General features: G+C 43.9%; 1 protein-coding gene across 1 annotated transcript in view; it reads left to right on the forward strand.

Annotated features, from left to right (window-relative positions):
• Positions 1-4,118: 4,118 nt before the first annotated feature.
• The window catches only part of ADAMTS19 (ADAM metallopeptidase with thrombospondin type 1 motif 19), a 171,080-nt gene continuing 159,319 nt past the window's right edge, over positions 4,119-15,879 (forward strand). The window contains exons 1-2 of the mRNA XM_084834003.1: positions 4,119-4,203; positions 7,222-7,826. Coding sequence (XP_084690129.1) covers positions 4,119-4,203; positions 7,222-7,826 — 690 coding nt within the window. The remainder of the gene's footprint in view (positions 4,204-7,221; positions 7,827-15,879) is intronic.

Raw genomic sequence — 15,879 nt, forward strand, 5'->3', positions numbered from 1 at the left:
TACTGCTGAAGCCTAGCTTGTAGGATTTTGAGCATCACCTTGCTGGCATGTGAAATGAGCGCAATTGTGCGGTAGTTTGAACACTCTTTGGCGTTGCCCTTCTCTGGAATTGGAATGTAAACTGACCTTTTCCAGTCTTGCGGCCATTGTTGAGTGTTCCAAATTTGTTGGCATATTGAATGCAGCACTTTAACAGCATCATCTTTTAGGGTTTTAAATAGCTCAGCTGGAATATTGTCATCTCCGCTAGCTTTGTTGTTACTAATGCTTCCTAAGGCCCACTTGACTTCACTCTCGAGGATGTCCGGCTCAAGTTCAGTGACTGCACTATCATGGCTATCAGGGACATTGAGATCTTTCCTGTAGAGTTCTTCTGTGTATTCTTTCCACCTCTTCTTAATCTCATCTGCTTCTGTGAGGTCCCTGCCTTCTTTGTCCTTTATCATGCCCGTCTTTGCACAAAACGTTCCCTTGAGATCTCCGATTTTCTTGAAGAGATCTCTAGTCTTTCCCATTCTGCTGTTTTCCTCGATTTCTTTGCATTGTTCATTTAAGAAGGCCTTCTTGTCTCTCCTTGCTATTCTCTGGAACTCTGCATTCAGTTGGATATATCTTCCCCTTTCTCCCTTGCTTTTCACTTCCCTTCTTTCCTCAGCTACTTGTAAAGCCTCATCAGACAGCCACTTGGCTTTCTTGCATTTCTTTTTCTTTGGGATGGATTGAGTTGCTGCCTCCTGAACAATGTTACGGACCTCCGTCCATAGTTCCTCAGGCACTCTGTCTATCAGGTCTAATCCCTTAAATCTATTCCTCACCTCCACTGTATATTCATCAGGGATATGATTTAGGTCATACCTGAACGGTTTAGTGGTTTTCCCGATGTTCTTCAATTTAAGCCGAAATTTTGCAACAAGAAGCTCATGATCTGAGCCACAGTCAGCTCCAGGTCTTGTTTTTACTGACTGTATAGAGCTTCTCCATCTTTGACTGCAAAGGACATAATCAATCTGATTTCGATACTGACCATCTGGTGATGTCCATGTGTAGAGTCGCCTCTTGTGCTGTTGGAAAAGAGTGTTTGCTATGATCAGCGTGTTCTCTTGGCAAAACTCTATTAGCTTTTGTCCTGCTTCATTTTGTACACCAAGGCCATGCCTGCCTGTTATCCCGGTGATTTCTTGACTTCCTGCTTTAGCATTCCAATCCCCTATGATGAAGAGGACATCTTTTCTTGTTGTTAGTTCTAGAAGGTGTTGTAGGTCGTCATAGAACCGATCAACCTCAGCTTCTTCGGCATCAGTGGTTGGGGCATAGACTTGAATTACTGTGATGTTGAATGGTTTGCCTTGGATTCGTACTGAGATCATTCTATCGTTTTTAAGATTGTACCCCAGTACTGCCTTTCCCACCCTTTTGTTGACTATGAGTGCTACTCCATTTCTTCTAAGGGATTCTTGCCCACAGTTGTAGATACGATGGTCACCTGAATTAAATTCGCCCATGCCTGTCCATTTTAGTTCGCTGATTCCCAAGATGTCGATGTTCAGTCTCGCCATCTCATGTTTGACCACCTCCAGCTTACCTTGATTCATTGATCTGACATTCCATGTTCCTAAACAATATTGTTCTTTACAGCATCGGATTTTCTTTTCACCACCAGACACATCCACAGCTGAGTGTCCTTTCGGCTTTGGCCAGCCGCTTCACTCTTTCTGGCGCTACTTGGAAATACCCTCTGCTCTTCCCCAGTAGTATATTGGACACCTTCTGACCTGAGGGTCTCATCTTCCGGCGTCATCTCTTTTAGTCTTGTGATACGTTCCATGGGGTTTTCTTGGCAAGAATACTGGAGTGGGTTGCCATTTCCTTCTCCAGTGGACCACATTTTGTCAGAACTCTCTGCCATGACCTGTCCGTCTTGGGTGGCCCTGCACGGCATAGCTTATGGCTTCACTGAGTTACGCAAGCCCCTTCGCCACAACAAGGCAGTGATCCATGAAGGGGCAATAGGATATATGGCCTCAAACCATAGTGCCATAACATCATTCTTCAAGTTAGGATCCCTTGCTTTCTGCACTTGCTGAGCAAGTTTATACATACTCATAGTCTCCCAAATTTTATCAATCCACTGCTCTTTAGTTGATTGCTTTGGGGACTGCCATTTTTGTTGTTGTTCAGTCGTTCAGTCGTGTCCGACTCTTCGTGACCCCATGGACCATAGCACGCCAGGCCTTCCTGTCTTGCGCTCTCTCCCGGAGCGTGCTCAAGTTCATATTCATTGCATCCGTGATGCTATCTAGCCATCTCATCCTCTGCCGTCCCCTTCTCCTTTGGCCTTCAGTCTTTCCCAGCATCAGGGTCTTTTCCAGGGAGTTTTCTCTTCGCATTAGGTGGCCAAAATATTGGAGCTTCAGCTTCATTATCTGTCCTTCCAATGAGCACTCAGGGTTGATTTCCTTTAGGATGGACTGATTTGACCTCCTTGCAGTCCAGGGCACTCGTAAGAGTCTTCTCCAGCACCACAGTTCGAAAGCATCAATTCTTCGGCGCTCAGCCTTCCTTATAGTCCAGCTCTCACAGCCATACATTACTACTGGGAAAACCATAGCTTTGATTAGACAGACCTTTGTCGGCAAGGTGATGTCTCTGCTTCTTACTATGCTGTCTAGGTTGGCCATAGCTTTCCTCCCAAGGAGCAAGCGTCTTTTAATTTCATGGCTACAGTCACCGTCTGCGGTGATCTTGGAACCCAAGAAAGTAAAATCTGTCACTGCTTCCATTTCTTCCCCTTCTATATGCCAGGAAGTGAAATTTGCAGGTGTATAGAATTGCTTAAGAAAGCCTTTATGCAGGAATCCAGGATCATTAGCTTCAAAAAGATGAAGCAGCATGGCTTTCCGAGGTACCAGTGATCTGACATGAAGTAGACAGTAATCGGCAACTACGGTCCATGTAATTTTTTAGTTACAGATGGCACGTACCGCGGGGATATATCATCTCTCCGTGTGTGCGATAGAGGCCTTGTTGTTGTACATTGGACAACGTGCAGAGTCCGAAGTGAGACGTTGGCCAAGCATATATTGGTAGTGTTTGCCCTGTATGTCTGTTCCAGGGTTTCCCTGAGAGAATACTGCAAGCATATAAGCCTTGCGTGAGCTTTGTGTCCTATAAACCTATAGTGTGCCGGCGTGCAAGGGTTGAGATAGTTTTAGCTACCGTGGCTAATCCCGTTCTCTCCCCACTTGGATCCTTCCAGCGGAAAGGCGAATCCTCCAAGGGCTTTGCCACTGGGCTCGGAGTTCTGCAGCAGCCCACTCAAATCCTCTTGCCTCTCCCAAGCTCTTCCGGCGGGGCTGTTTTACGAATACCTGCCTGCACCTCAGGCTTCGTTATGTTTGTGTATGAAGAGAGGGGGGGGGGAAGAGAGAGAGAGAGAGCGCGCGCGAGAGAAGCATGCAAATAGAGGCGTCACGAACAACCAATCAGGCACGAGCGGCAGGAGTTTGGGGAGCCCGCGCCTTCTCTTTTAGCCCTCCTCCGCCCACTTCCCACCCAGGGAGAGCTGTCTGCAGCTCGCCGAGCGCGGTGAACGACCACTGCCGGGGGGCGCGCGTGGCCGCCACCACTTCTCCGCTGGGACCTGCCGCCGCGCCGCCGCCGCCGCGCCCCCCCCCCCCCCGCTTCTGCTTCGCCGTCGCGTCGGGCTCCTTCTTCCCGCGGTCACGCTTCTTCCTCACGCAGGGCGAGCCCGGGGCTTCCCTCAGCCTGGCCGCCCTCCTCAGTTGACCTCTGCTGGCGTGGCTGCCGCCTGACCCGACCCCCTGAGGTGGCTTCCCTCCGCGGGGCTCCGGCTTTCGCTCCTCGCCCAGCGTCTCTGGGGAACCAGAGCGAGAGGCTGCTCCGCTGCCGCTCCTGAGCCCGCTCCGCGCGCGCGCTCTCCCCCCCCTCCTCCTCCTCCTCCTCCTCCTCCCACGGAGCGGGGGAAGAGGCGGCTTTACAAGCTCCACGTCGGTGCGCGCAGCCTTTCGGCGGTTTGCGAGGATCCGCAGCAACGCGCTACCCAAAAGTCACCAGGAGAGGAAGGGAGTGACCCGGGAGCTTCCCCCTCGTGGGAGTGGATGGAGAAGAAAAGAGGAATGCGACTGAGCCATATTTGCTGCCTCTTTTATCAGCTGTGTTTCCTGTCAAATGGGATCACTTCAGGTACTTCCAGCCTTCTCCCTCTTCCCGCCTGCCCGCTTGGTTTCTTTCTGGTTTGAATCGTGTCTGCTCAAGAAGCAGAAGGGATCCTTCCCCTCTCCCTGAGATCTCCAGACGCGGAGTGATTGTGCGGGACCGACAGCGTGACAGAAAGGCTGTGCCTATAGGTGTGTGCCAGGGCTGCGAGATGAGCGATAGGACTCGAGAGGAAGGTCTTGAATAAACACCACCTTCTCGACAGGGCACTGCTACTACACACAGCTATATCTACCTGAGCTGCTGCAGCTCGAGACTGTGGAATCCTTGCCCCATAACCTCAAATGTACAGGGCTAGGGTAGGGTTGTAAAGAACAAGTTACTCTGCACATGCTCAGAGGCAGTTATTTCCCCAGCTATTTTGAAGATAACCATGGAAATGCTTTCTAGTGTTGGCATTCTCATACTGAAAATGAAGCCCTTGCTTAACTTCAGTGCTGATTGTAACATTCTGTCCTCTGTATAGTGAAAACCTCCCCCCCCCCCCCGCCCAGTAACTTTTTCAATCCTCTGTGTGCATCATAGGGCAGTATCTTGGTTTGGCAGGGTTTACTTATTCTTGTAAACTTTTCAAGAAAAAAATCAGTTTCTCCAGAATGTATCATATGTAACATTTTCATTATACTCCCTAGGAGTGATCTATGTGTTCCTCATCTGCATTTATGATCCATAAGGAGATCTTTGAAGTATAGGTCTCCATACACTCTGTTTTAAAAGGGCACATTAAAAAGTGGGAAGTATACATATCTCAGTGGTTGGGAGTACATTGGATGCAATAGTATTTAATTTTTATTTTTATTTTTTTACAAAAGTAATTGGTCAAATTAATTTCTTTCTCTTCCTTAGTCAAATGCCTCCATACTTCCCACTGTTCAAGAGACAGAACATACATTCTCCAGAGGCAGGAGCTTTCTAAATTGTTCTCCCCACCCACATGGATTAAGGCCAAGCATTAAGGTCCAATGTTTAATAAACTGTATTACTTCTTTAATATTGCTTTCTTTCATGGACAACACCAGATAGTAAAATGTAACAGAATCCTCCTTTATTTCTGTTTAGTGCATTGCATGCTTCACCTGGCAGCTGCAGAGTGCTTTACAGCTGGTTCCTGTGCAATGGGGGCATTGTGTTGCAACATGAGGCATCTATGATTAGTGGAAGACTATGCAGGATAAAACAAATGAACACATATAGTGATGTGTTGGGGGGTGAGGTGGGATACTGAACACTGAATTAGGATTGCCGCTATACTGGTGCCTGGAATATGGCATGTGTCGTGTGAGAGGCTTGACAGATAATGTTCTGCACCTCTTTGTATGGTGTGCAGTTTGTAATCTGTTTTCATAAGCTATGAAATCATACTACTACTACTAGTTGGCACTTCAGAGTGTCCAAAGTTATTTGCATTATATTGTTGTAATTCTTTTGATCTACCTATAAAATAAATTAGTATTAGAAATAGGGTCTGCAACAAAATATTAATGCAACCTTCCCCCCTCCAGATGAAGGGCTGAGATTGAGAGAAACTGGCTTGTCTAAGGCTACCTCCTTGTACAGTGCAGGGTGCGGAGCTTTCCCCCCTGAGGGTCTTGTTAGGGGCTTCAGCAGGCCAGTTCTCTCTCTCTCTCTCCTTAATCTCCAGTTTTCTTCTCCTTCTCTCAACTAGTATTTTAACATTCTATAAACCCTGGAAGTTCACAGGTCTTTGTCAAGCAGTTGTTGGGGGTTTTTTTTGTGCCTTTTTCTTGTAAGTTTCAAACTTTTTGTATACTTCTGTATACCTAGGGGAATCCCTGTATGTAGATCCCACATTTCTTTGTGGGGTGTTGGCCTATTCCACTTCCAAACTGATAGCACTCAACCACCCAGGTTCATGATTAAAGGGAAAGTCTACCCTCATGTTGCAGAGGGCTGAACCTGAAAGAAACCGGCTTGTCTAAGGGTACTTAGTGAGCTCATGACAGAGATGAGATTTAAATTGGGGACTAGCTGAGCTCAGTCTCTTAGCGAATGCTCCACACCACCTCACAACATTAAACAGAACTGTATAAATGGATGATACAGGATGTCTGTTTGATACTTTTTAATTAAAATAGAAGCTATGGACTATTTTAGTCTTAAAAATAAATATTGTGTTTAAATAAATATTATTAAGGAATAAATTAGGAGACAGCTGCAACATCTTTCAATACTGTCATGTATGTTAGTATTTTCACCTGGTTTAACATAGGTCATATGTTGTCTGAGATCCTGCAGCCTAGCATGTGGAAATAAAAAATACTACTTGCAAAGCCAACTATATTTGTGGCAATATGTAGGGAGACTGATTATAGCTGGGTAGCAGTGGTACAAATGAGACCAAGAATCATATTGTCTGGCTACCATATTGATGGTTGCTACATGCATGCACATGGAACATATAACTCACTCATACACACAAACACACATGCACACACTGCTCACTCACTCAAATCCAACTCCTGCCCAAGAGTGTTTCAGAGGCCTGGCACCTGCTTTGATCAGATAAAACCAACACTTCTCCCAGAAACTTCAGTTCTCAAACCACCCAGCCATCCAGGAATATGGCTCCTAGATCTTCTCCCTCCTCTAATCCACTCTCTTGTTGAAGGATCCTGACATCTCACACACTGTTACTTGGAATGGTTTCAGAAAAAAAAGTCTACCAACAGGCTGCATGGTTCTTGCCATAGAAGCCCCATTCCTAGAGTATCCTGGGAAGAAGACAGGAGCCTTCAAGCACTGCTTCCTAGGGTGCTCTGGGGATGTCCAGACAAGGCATCTGTGGCAGGAAGTATAGAGCCCATTCTTAAAACATTTTTTGTTTATTTCCTTTTTTTTTCTGGGGGACTGCCAGACAGGGCTTGGAGGGCACATGTTTTGCATCCCTGATATATGGCAACTGTTATGATCAGTGAGTGGTTTTGCATATGCTTAAACTCCAGTCTGTATTTTTTTTTCTTGCAGGTCTGCAACCTCTGGGAGACTCTGAGGAGTGGGAGATTGTTTATCCAGCACTATGGAGCAGGGGCCAGCAAGAACCCACGGGAGGCAGCGGTGCGGGAGGCAGCTGCAGCACTGACGGAAACTGTGGGAACAGCAGCAGCAATATTAGTGCTACCTCTGCATCCACTCAGGTGGTGGGCAGCTCTCGTGAGATCCGCTCAGTTTCTTCCTCATCTGACAGGCAGCTACAGCCAGTTGGGGAGACCTTGGAGGATGAGGGCTCAGAGGATGAATATGAATCTCAGGAGTTCTACCACTGGTCTCCTCTTCTTCAGGGATCTAGTGCTACTTCTCAGCTGCCACCTCCCCCACCGCTATCTACTTCTCCAGAGGATGGGGATGAGGTGCTGCTGAAAATACCAGCTTTTGCTCAGGAGCTCTATCTGCTTCTCAAGAGGGACAGCCGCTTCCTGGCACCCGGCTTTGCAGTGGAAGAACGACTAATGAGTGAGAGGAGGAGTCTCCCAAACTCTGCCCAGCCCCAAACAGAGAGATCATGTTACTACAGCGGGTCTGTGCTACAGTATCCTGGTTCCTTTGCATCCTTCAGCACTTGTGGTGGTTTGGTAAGGCTTGTGGTGCTAGAAATCTCCCAGTCTGTTGTTGTTCTTCATCTTCTCCTCCTCCTCCTCCACCCTTTTATTTTCCTTTTGTAAAATGTTTTCTTTCCACATTTTCTTCATGCTATCTCTTCCTCCTTAGTTTATAGTCTTGTTTTCTGTTGTTCTTAGCTACCCTATTCCATTTTCTAGTTTACTTTGTCCTTTTTCCTATCTGAAAACCACCTGCTCTCTTTTCATTATAATAATTTGGTCCATTTCCTCATTATTTTCAATTAAAGTTATGTTTTCCATAATTGTTAGTTTCACATGTATGATCGTAGACACACAGTTCTTGACATAGGCTGCATCCACCTGAACAAAGGCAAGCAGTATAAAGTATATTTCTGTGGTGGTTATTCAGAAGTATGTGCTTTTTACTTTTTGGTGTACTGTTCATGGAGTACATTCCTCATGAAGGGGGCTCATGAGGATATGTCAGAATTCTTCTCTCCTTTGGTTTTTCATTGCTTCTATATGTAGTAGACCAAAGCACTTCAAGCTGGTTGAGTGGAACTTTCAGCCTGCTCCTATGCTTAAGAATGACCTTGGTCATCAGACCAAAGTCTATCTAGTTAACTGTGTTTCCAACATTGGCCAGTAAAATAGCTGCTATTAGGTACACTGAGTCAATTTCTTCAGACAGCAGATGCCAAAGGGCAGGAAGCAGTGGCAAGGTCTTGGAGGACAAAGGTGTGTGTTCCACATTTTTAGCATTATGCCCCTAAGCTAGCTTGTTGTCCTGAGGTGCTGTGGAAGGGTGCTGTCCCCCCTTCCACAGCACCTGAGATGCCACAGTCTTACTTCCACAGCACGTAAGAGTCAACTGATTGGCTTCTGTATGTGGAATGGGGGAGGGGCTCCATCGTGACCTTCACCTCAGATAGCAAAGTATCTTGGACTAGTCCTATTCTGGAAACTCAGACCAGGTATGAAAGCGATGGCCTCTTCCTATTGTTTGCCTCTAATATCTGGTGTACAGTCTTGAACCAGCCTTGTGCCTTCAAGATCCCCGAGTCAGCATGGCTATGCTGAACATGGTGGTACTTGCCTGAGAGAAGAGGTAAAGTGGAGAGAACAGTAACTACTTCTGTTCTCTCCACTTTAGCTCTTCTCCCAGGCATGTCCCACACATGCAGATTTTTGCATGGGTTGCTACTTGAAAGAAACACAGTAATGTGGAGACTGCTTCACAGGTCTTACTGTTTGTGTTTGTTTGTTGTTTTATCATGAAGTACCAGTGACTTCCACAATGCCATCACAGTCTTGATTTCAGGTTGTGATGGCATGGTTACAGCAGCTTATGATGGTATGGCTTCCTGTGTGGAGCAGAGACTGAGCGGTCACTTTCCATATGTAAATGAGGCTTGAGTGAGATCAGTACACAGACTAACTGTGTTAGAGTAACTATTTTGTATGTAAATGGCCCCAGAAAATATACCCTGAGAAATCATTTACATGATAAAGCATAGTAAAACTTTAAGGCATTGCTGGTTCAGGGTTGTGAATCATCAGTCATCTTTTTTTTTTTTTTTAAAGAGAGTTAGCGGCACACCTTTTATTAGGTTTCTCTGTGTTTCTGTTAACAGCTTTAATTCTACCCACTCTCCTGGAACTAGTGGCAGTACTTTTTGTTTACACAGCCACTTACATCCAAGAGCTCCCAATAATCCAAGGGCTCTGTTCCTCTAATACAGCTAACTTCGGCTTCAGATTGCCTTTGCAGTATGTGTCACAAACTGATATGATGTAAGAGTCTTCATTATAAAAGCAAGCTGTGCAGTAATATTCCTGTCGCTTGGAGACTCATGCATGTCTTGTTTTCCCTACCATTACTATATTATTATCATTAATTATTGTTGTTGTTAGTATTATACAGTCTTGTAATAGGCTCCCAGTTGGGATTGAGAGTAGCAGGATGGGCATGCTTAACTTTTTTTTAACACGGGCTGTTTTCATTATCAAAATCACCCTTCTCATGCTACTAGGGGTATTAGAATGGGAAAACCTGGCAAGGAAGGGACCCCATTCCTTCCAGCCGCTCCAGGTGAGCCTCCCAAGACTGTACTGAAAGAAGAAGGAGAATGATACACAACTATTTGTCAAGTTGTCAGGCCTTGGCTTAGCTCTGAGACAGGCTGTAGCTGGGGTCAAGTTTAGGTGCCAGCAGACAAAGACCAGAAGGGCAACACACATGATCACAGATGAGATGGAGGCCAGACACTGGATCAGGTAGATGAGGATCAAAGTGCCAGAGGCAAGTGCAGAATCGGAGTCAGGCAGAAGGTTAAGTTCCAATGTAGCCGCATAGGGTTGAAGGAACGAGAAGTAGATATGAGGTCAAATGCAGGCAAGGATCATGATCCTAGGCAGCAGTCAGGAAAAGGATGCAGGATAATCCTTGCATTCAAAACAGTTTTTTGGACTGATAAGCTGGTTTGGCTGTAAGGGCTGGTGTGTCCTGATCGGCTGGAGCCAACTCTCTTGATATTGGAACTGGAACCTAGAGAGCCCCAGGTATGTACAAAACCAGAAACCATGGTTAATTGAAAATAACTAAACACAAGCTTTCAATCGTATCCTTGTTACTGCACTGGAAGAACAGCGGAGCTTGCGTACCTAATGCTAAATTATGGTATAGTGCTAATGTGTGAATCAGGTCACTGAGTAGCCTGAGAGCAATATGGTGGACGGAATAGGATGACCTTTCACTATGTCCAGCTGTCTGTGCTTAGGATCTTCCAGGCTTGAAGAAACCTCTGAATCTTTGATTGTATAAACAGATCCTTGGTGCTGGCAGTTAACTGCTGGTATGATTTAAGCAGATATAATCCTGGATTACACCAGTTGGATGTCAGAATTAGAACCAGTGACAACAGCAGTGGTTTTTGCAATGAACAAAAATCCCAGGATATTTAAGGGTGGGTGGATAGACTATTGGCAGCTGGGATGATGTAAAATCCTGGAATGGTTTAAAACAAAGCAATTATTCTTTCTCGTTGGCTTTTTATTAATGTGCACGCCTGCAGAACCATATAGAACAAGAACAGGGATGTTGTTGACAGTGGCTATGAGGCTGAAGAGAGCCAGTGGCATCTCAAATGAGCATATCCTGCTCTTTGTGGTTGGCTGGCTGTAATCTATGGAACAGCGCTACAGCTGTGAAGACATCATTGGCTTTCATTCCAAAGTCAGGTTTCAACTGAAGAACATTGAAAATAGCTTGCCAACATTTTGTGGGACTTGAGTTAGTTTAGTTTATTCCTGTTAAATCTTGTGGAGTTGCCAGATTTGATAGGGTTTGTAAAGTGAAATCTGGTAAAAATGGTGAGCTTTAAGCTGTAGTTCAATTTGCTTGTTTAGATTGAAACTGTTGGGGTTGGGGGAAGATATATTAACTGATACTTGTTTAATGAAGTGTAACTGCCAGGTTTTATGCACCTATATGGTTGGTGCCTCTTTTCAGTTTTCCAGAATATGGGTACAATGCTGACTGTGGAAAAACACAAAACGAAGTATTGTATGAATATCATTGGGAGGCATGTGACTAATATTCCTTGTTTTATTGTTCTGGTTTGATTGATTTTGTGTCAGCGTGCTTGCAGATGTTTATCTAATGTATACCTGGTGAATTTTTGTCACCTGTCTTTCTTTTCTCCTCCTCTCCCCAACTAGTTTTGTGTTTGTTTGTATAAGAAGAAGGTGAAATTGGCCTAGGCTAAAGGCAGATTGTCCCATTTATTTATAGCTCCATATGTACAGTGGTCATTGCTTGCATGCCTTATCACATGCTAACAATAACCTACAACTGGTTTAGGCATTTGCTGCTTTTTCCATGTGGAATGGCTTGCATAGAATCTAAATGTTATTTAAAATTGCTCTACTTGGTGTACATTGGGTGACTAACTTCTACACCATCATAGACCTGTTTTGCTGCTTATGGTATCCTAGGGAAGATCACGCTGATCCGTGGTGAGTTTCTGCACACATAGCTTGCCATGTGGTGACAGCTGTCTACTAGTCTGATTTAAAAGTCTTGATTTCACTTTTCTCACTTCTATCCTATGTCTTTTCCGGCTGAACATCAGGAAAAACTTCCTGACTATAAGAGCAATACGACAATGGAACCAATTACCTGGGGAGGTGGTGGGCTCACCCATACTGGAGGCCTTCAAGACGAGGCTGGACAGCCATTTGTCAGGGATGCTCTGACTTGGATTCCTGCATTGAGCAGGGGGTTGGACTCGATGGCCTTGTAGGCCCTTTCCAACCCTACTGTTCTATGATTCTATGATTCTATTCTTTCCTCCTTCAAAGTAAATGAGTAAACTCCAAATTCTGTCAAATCTAAACAGTAAACAAATTCTGGTGGAGAATGGGGATATGTAAAATAAACACATTTAAGTTGAGGTTTGGGACCAATTTACTTGAAGGACTGCCTTCACCCTTATCAGCCTGCCCTCACTCAGCCAGAGAGGCTTTTCTCACTTGTCCACCTGTCAGGGCAGTTAGATGGGCGAGTACACGAGAGAGGACTTTTCTGCAGTGGGCCCACACCTCTGGAGTAAATTGCCATCAGGGGCAAGCTTTTAAGAAGGCTATGAAGCCTTACTTCTTTACTTTCACCTTCACCTGATTATGTTTCATCAAACTGGGTTATAGATGCATTTGTGTTGTACAATTGTGTGTCTTTTGCTGATATTTGTTGTTTCGTGGAACTTTTGCTGCTTTTATTACTGCATCTTTTTTATTATGAATTTTATTATATGCATTTTATTGTTGTACATTGTTTTGGGAGGGCTCCTACCCTGAAAGGCAGCCTATAAATATTTTAAATACATTGAATAAATAAATGTATATAGAGACAGTATCAGAAAATACCTTGAAGGTTTCATCTCACCCAGTTTGGACATTACCTGTAGACACTGAGCATAAAATAGTGTGCACAAATTGATAGGACTGAAACCTGGTATAAGAAAGGGACACAGATTCAGTGTATTTTTATGTGATATGCTGCCTCTAATTGTGTGTTCATATTTATCCACTAAAATGGTCAACGCTGACTATGACCAATCTGAGTCAGTCACGTGACTAGACGTATATGCTCATTTTTATCCATAACTTTTCTTTCCTTTCTTTTTAATTGAAATTTTTTCTCTGTCCAACATTGGTAGTGATCACTTAATAGGAATTTACTTCTTTGAAGAGTAAATTACTGCATGGCATTGCTGTATAGCTTTCATTGTACATTTGGTAGTTTAAAAAAATCCAAGGGTAAGTTTTGTTCATAAGGGCATGGGGATGAGTGGGAATATAACCTTACTGAACGGTTACAGAGTTCAAAAGGCTTTTCTTTGTTTAATTTATCACTTGTTTGAATTGCAGATAGATATGTTTAGACAGGCGCTATCAGATTTACCATCAGAAGAAATTGACTAGGTAGGAGGACATCAACGGAAATGTCAGATGGAAACAGAAAACAGATTTGTTTTATCCCAGAACTCTGGGGACAGCTCTGAAGGTACAGTGTGATGGAGACCTGAACTTAGTTATTGTGTACTATAAATCTAAGAGCTGAATGGATTTAGCATAGGTACTTCCAGCACTACAGCCAAACATACAAAATGCAACTACATCAAGACAATTTTTGATTTGCTGTTATCAGAGTCATTGTTTGTGGATCAATAATAATAATAGTATCAACTTTCAAGTGCTGTGGTACAAGAACTGTGCTCACAAATTTACAATCTGAAAAGACCAATAAGATTCAAAGGTTGGAAAAGCCATGAGGGAGAGAGGGAGGGAGGGAGAAGAGGAACTGAATTTAAGTAGAATAGCCTGTGTGAAAATATGATTTTTTGACTATTGTTCAAGTGGTATAGAAATGCTATGCAAAATAACATGCCATATAAAAGGGTCCAGGAAGAACCCAAAGTGGTAGAGTAATGATAACATGCTAGGTTCAGTTCCTTGCATCTTTTACCTAAAATGACCTGGACTAGCACTCTTGCTTGGTATCAGAAAGCTTCTTGTGTTTTTCATATGTTCACTACTACAAGAGCAAAATGGTGCCTTTGGTTCAGTAGAATAGGAAGGTATGAATGAAACAAGAAAGATCAAGTAAAAGTGTGGAAAGAACAGAACGGAGAGAAACTGAGCAGGGAGGTGTAAGCATTTGTAAACAAGAAGAAATTTAAAGTTTATGCACTGAAAAAAAGAGACAGCTAGTGAGTTGAAACCAGAAGAGGAGATGTGTGGCCAAAACAAGATGCAAAGAAGGGAAGGGCGATTCAATACATATACAGACAGTTCGCATGTAACAACAACCCAATGTATGGGTTGAGTATGGGCTGTTGAATTGTGGGTTATTGTTGAATCATGGCTTGTTGTTACGTGCAAACCCTGCACTATGGTTTAACTATGGGTTGGTAGCCATGGAACCCAGCAAGAGAACCCATGGTTTGTTGCTGGGTTGTGAACTCTGGGTTGTTCATGGTTAACAACCCATAGTTAAACTGTAGTGCAGGGTTCGCACGTAACGACAACCAACAATTCAACAGCAACCCATGATACAATAACAACCCATACTCAACCCATATTTGGATTGGTGTTACATGTGAACCAGGTCAGTACCTTCTTCCTTCTTCTCAGGAAGTTAGACTTCCCTGAGCTAATTCCTCTTAGCTTCTGACACTCCACTTATTTCCTCCCTCATTTTTTAAACAGTTTTGATGAGCATATATATTTTTATTCTTTTAAATGCTAACTGGATCATTATGGCTTGTCTTTGGTGATGTAATATGCCACAAGTAGGAGGGCTATACTTCTTGACAGTGGGGAGTCATTGCTCTCCATTGAAAACTAGGCTTGGAAAAGGCTGTTGGTATGATTCTGTGCTGTTGCTCTATCTTGTGCAGTGCTAGCTGAGATTTGTGTCACTAGAGCGAATGTGGCATCCTACAACAGTCAAGCAGTCCTCATATAATTCCTAAATCCCCTGTGCTTCAGTATTTTGCTACAGCAAAGTTGCTGTGGTGCTTTTTATGGGGCACTTTTTATGTTCTTTAGAATTTGACACAAGGGGTCAGTTACAGCCCTGTGTTTCTATCCAGACCTCTTGCTCCTTTACAGTTGCTCTAGTACACCAGGTTAGGCTTGGTATCAGTGCTGTACTAAACAGGGAATGGAGAATATGGTCAGGTTGTACATTCTCTGTACTTCATTCTATTCTTATGCCAAAGGCCCCCCACATTCGTTTGTACTTTGCCCAGTAGTGGCCTACTAAGGCTTAAGTCCTGTTCTGTTGTTGGTGAATTTCCACCAGACAAATTCCTACTAGAGGAAGTGCATAGTGCTGTCTATAGGTTTCTCACCTGTGAAGAGCTCTTTAAGGAAGGGGGAACCCACATAGGTTTCCCTCTTGGGCTATCTGTGAGATGTTGTTTGAGAGGTCCAATCCAAGACCACAGGGATTGTAAGAAGATCATTCCCATGCTATTGTTTCTCTTGCTATTAAAAGAGACCTTACTACAAAAGAACAGCTTTCTCACTTTCTTGGGGAGAATCTCACCTGTTTATTATGCTGCTGCCTGTAACTAGACAAGCTATCCAGTAAATCTAATATTGGAGTTTGGAGGACTACTTGACTCTAATCTTAGGTTTAACTGATCTTGTTTTAGTAACTCTGCAGGTTAACATCTAAATGCATTAGAGCATCCTTTCTTCTGATACCTGAAATGTTATGTTCTCATACATTAGCTAAACAAATGTTGCTTTTGTTCAAGAATGCCTAAGTTCTTCTCTGCATTTCCATTATAGCAAGCTTATCCATCCCATATTTGCTTGTACAGTTTTGATATGGAAGCTGCTGCATGGTAACAGAGATTGCAGTCCTACATGCTGTGCTCAATAGGGTATTAAATAGTTTCCACAGATTTCTGCGATGGCCTTCTCTTTCCTGTAATGTTGCCACTCTGCTGGGTATCCTGCTGCTGTACCCAGTGCACCCTGTCAAAGCCAG

This window comes from Heloderma suspectum, chromosome 2 (genome assembly GCF_057233095.1).
Source record: "Heloderma suspectum isolate Gila_16-S chromosome 2, 16-S_ref, whole genome shotgun sequence".
NCBI classification, from domain to species: Eukaryota; Metazoa; Chordata; class Lepidosauria; order Squamata; family Helodermatidae; genus Heloderma; species Heloderma suspectum.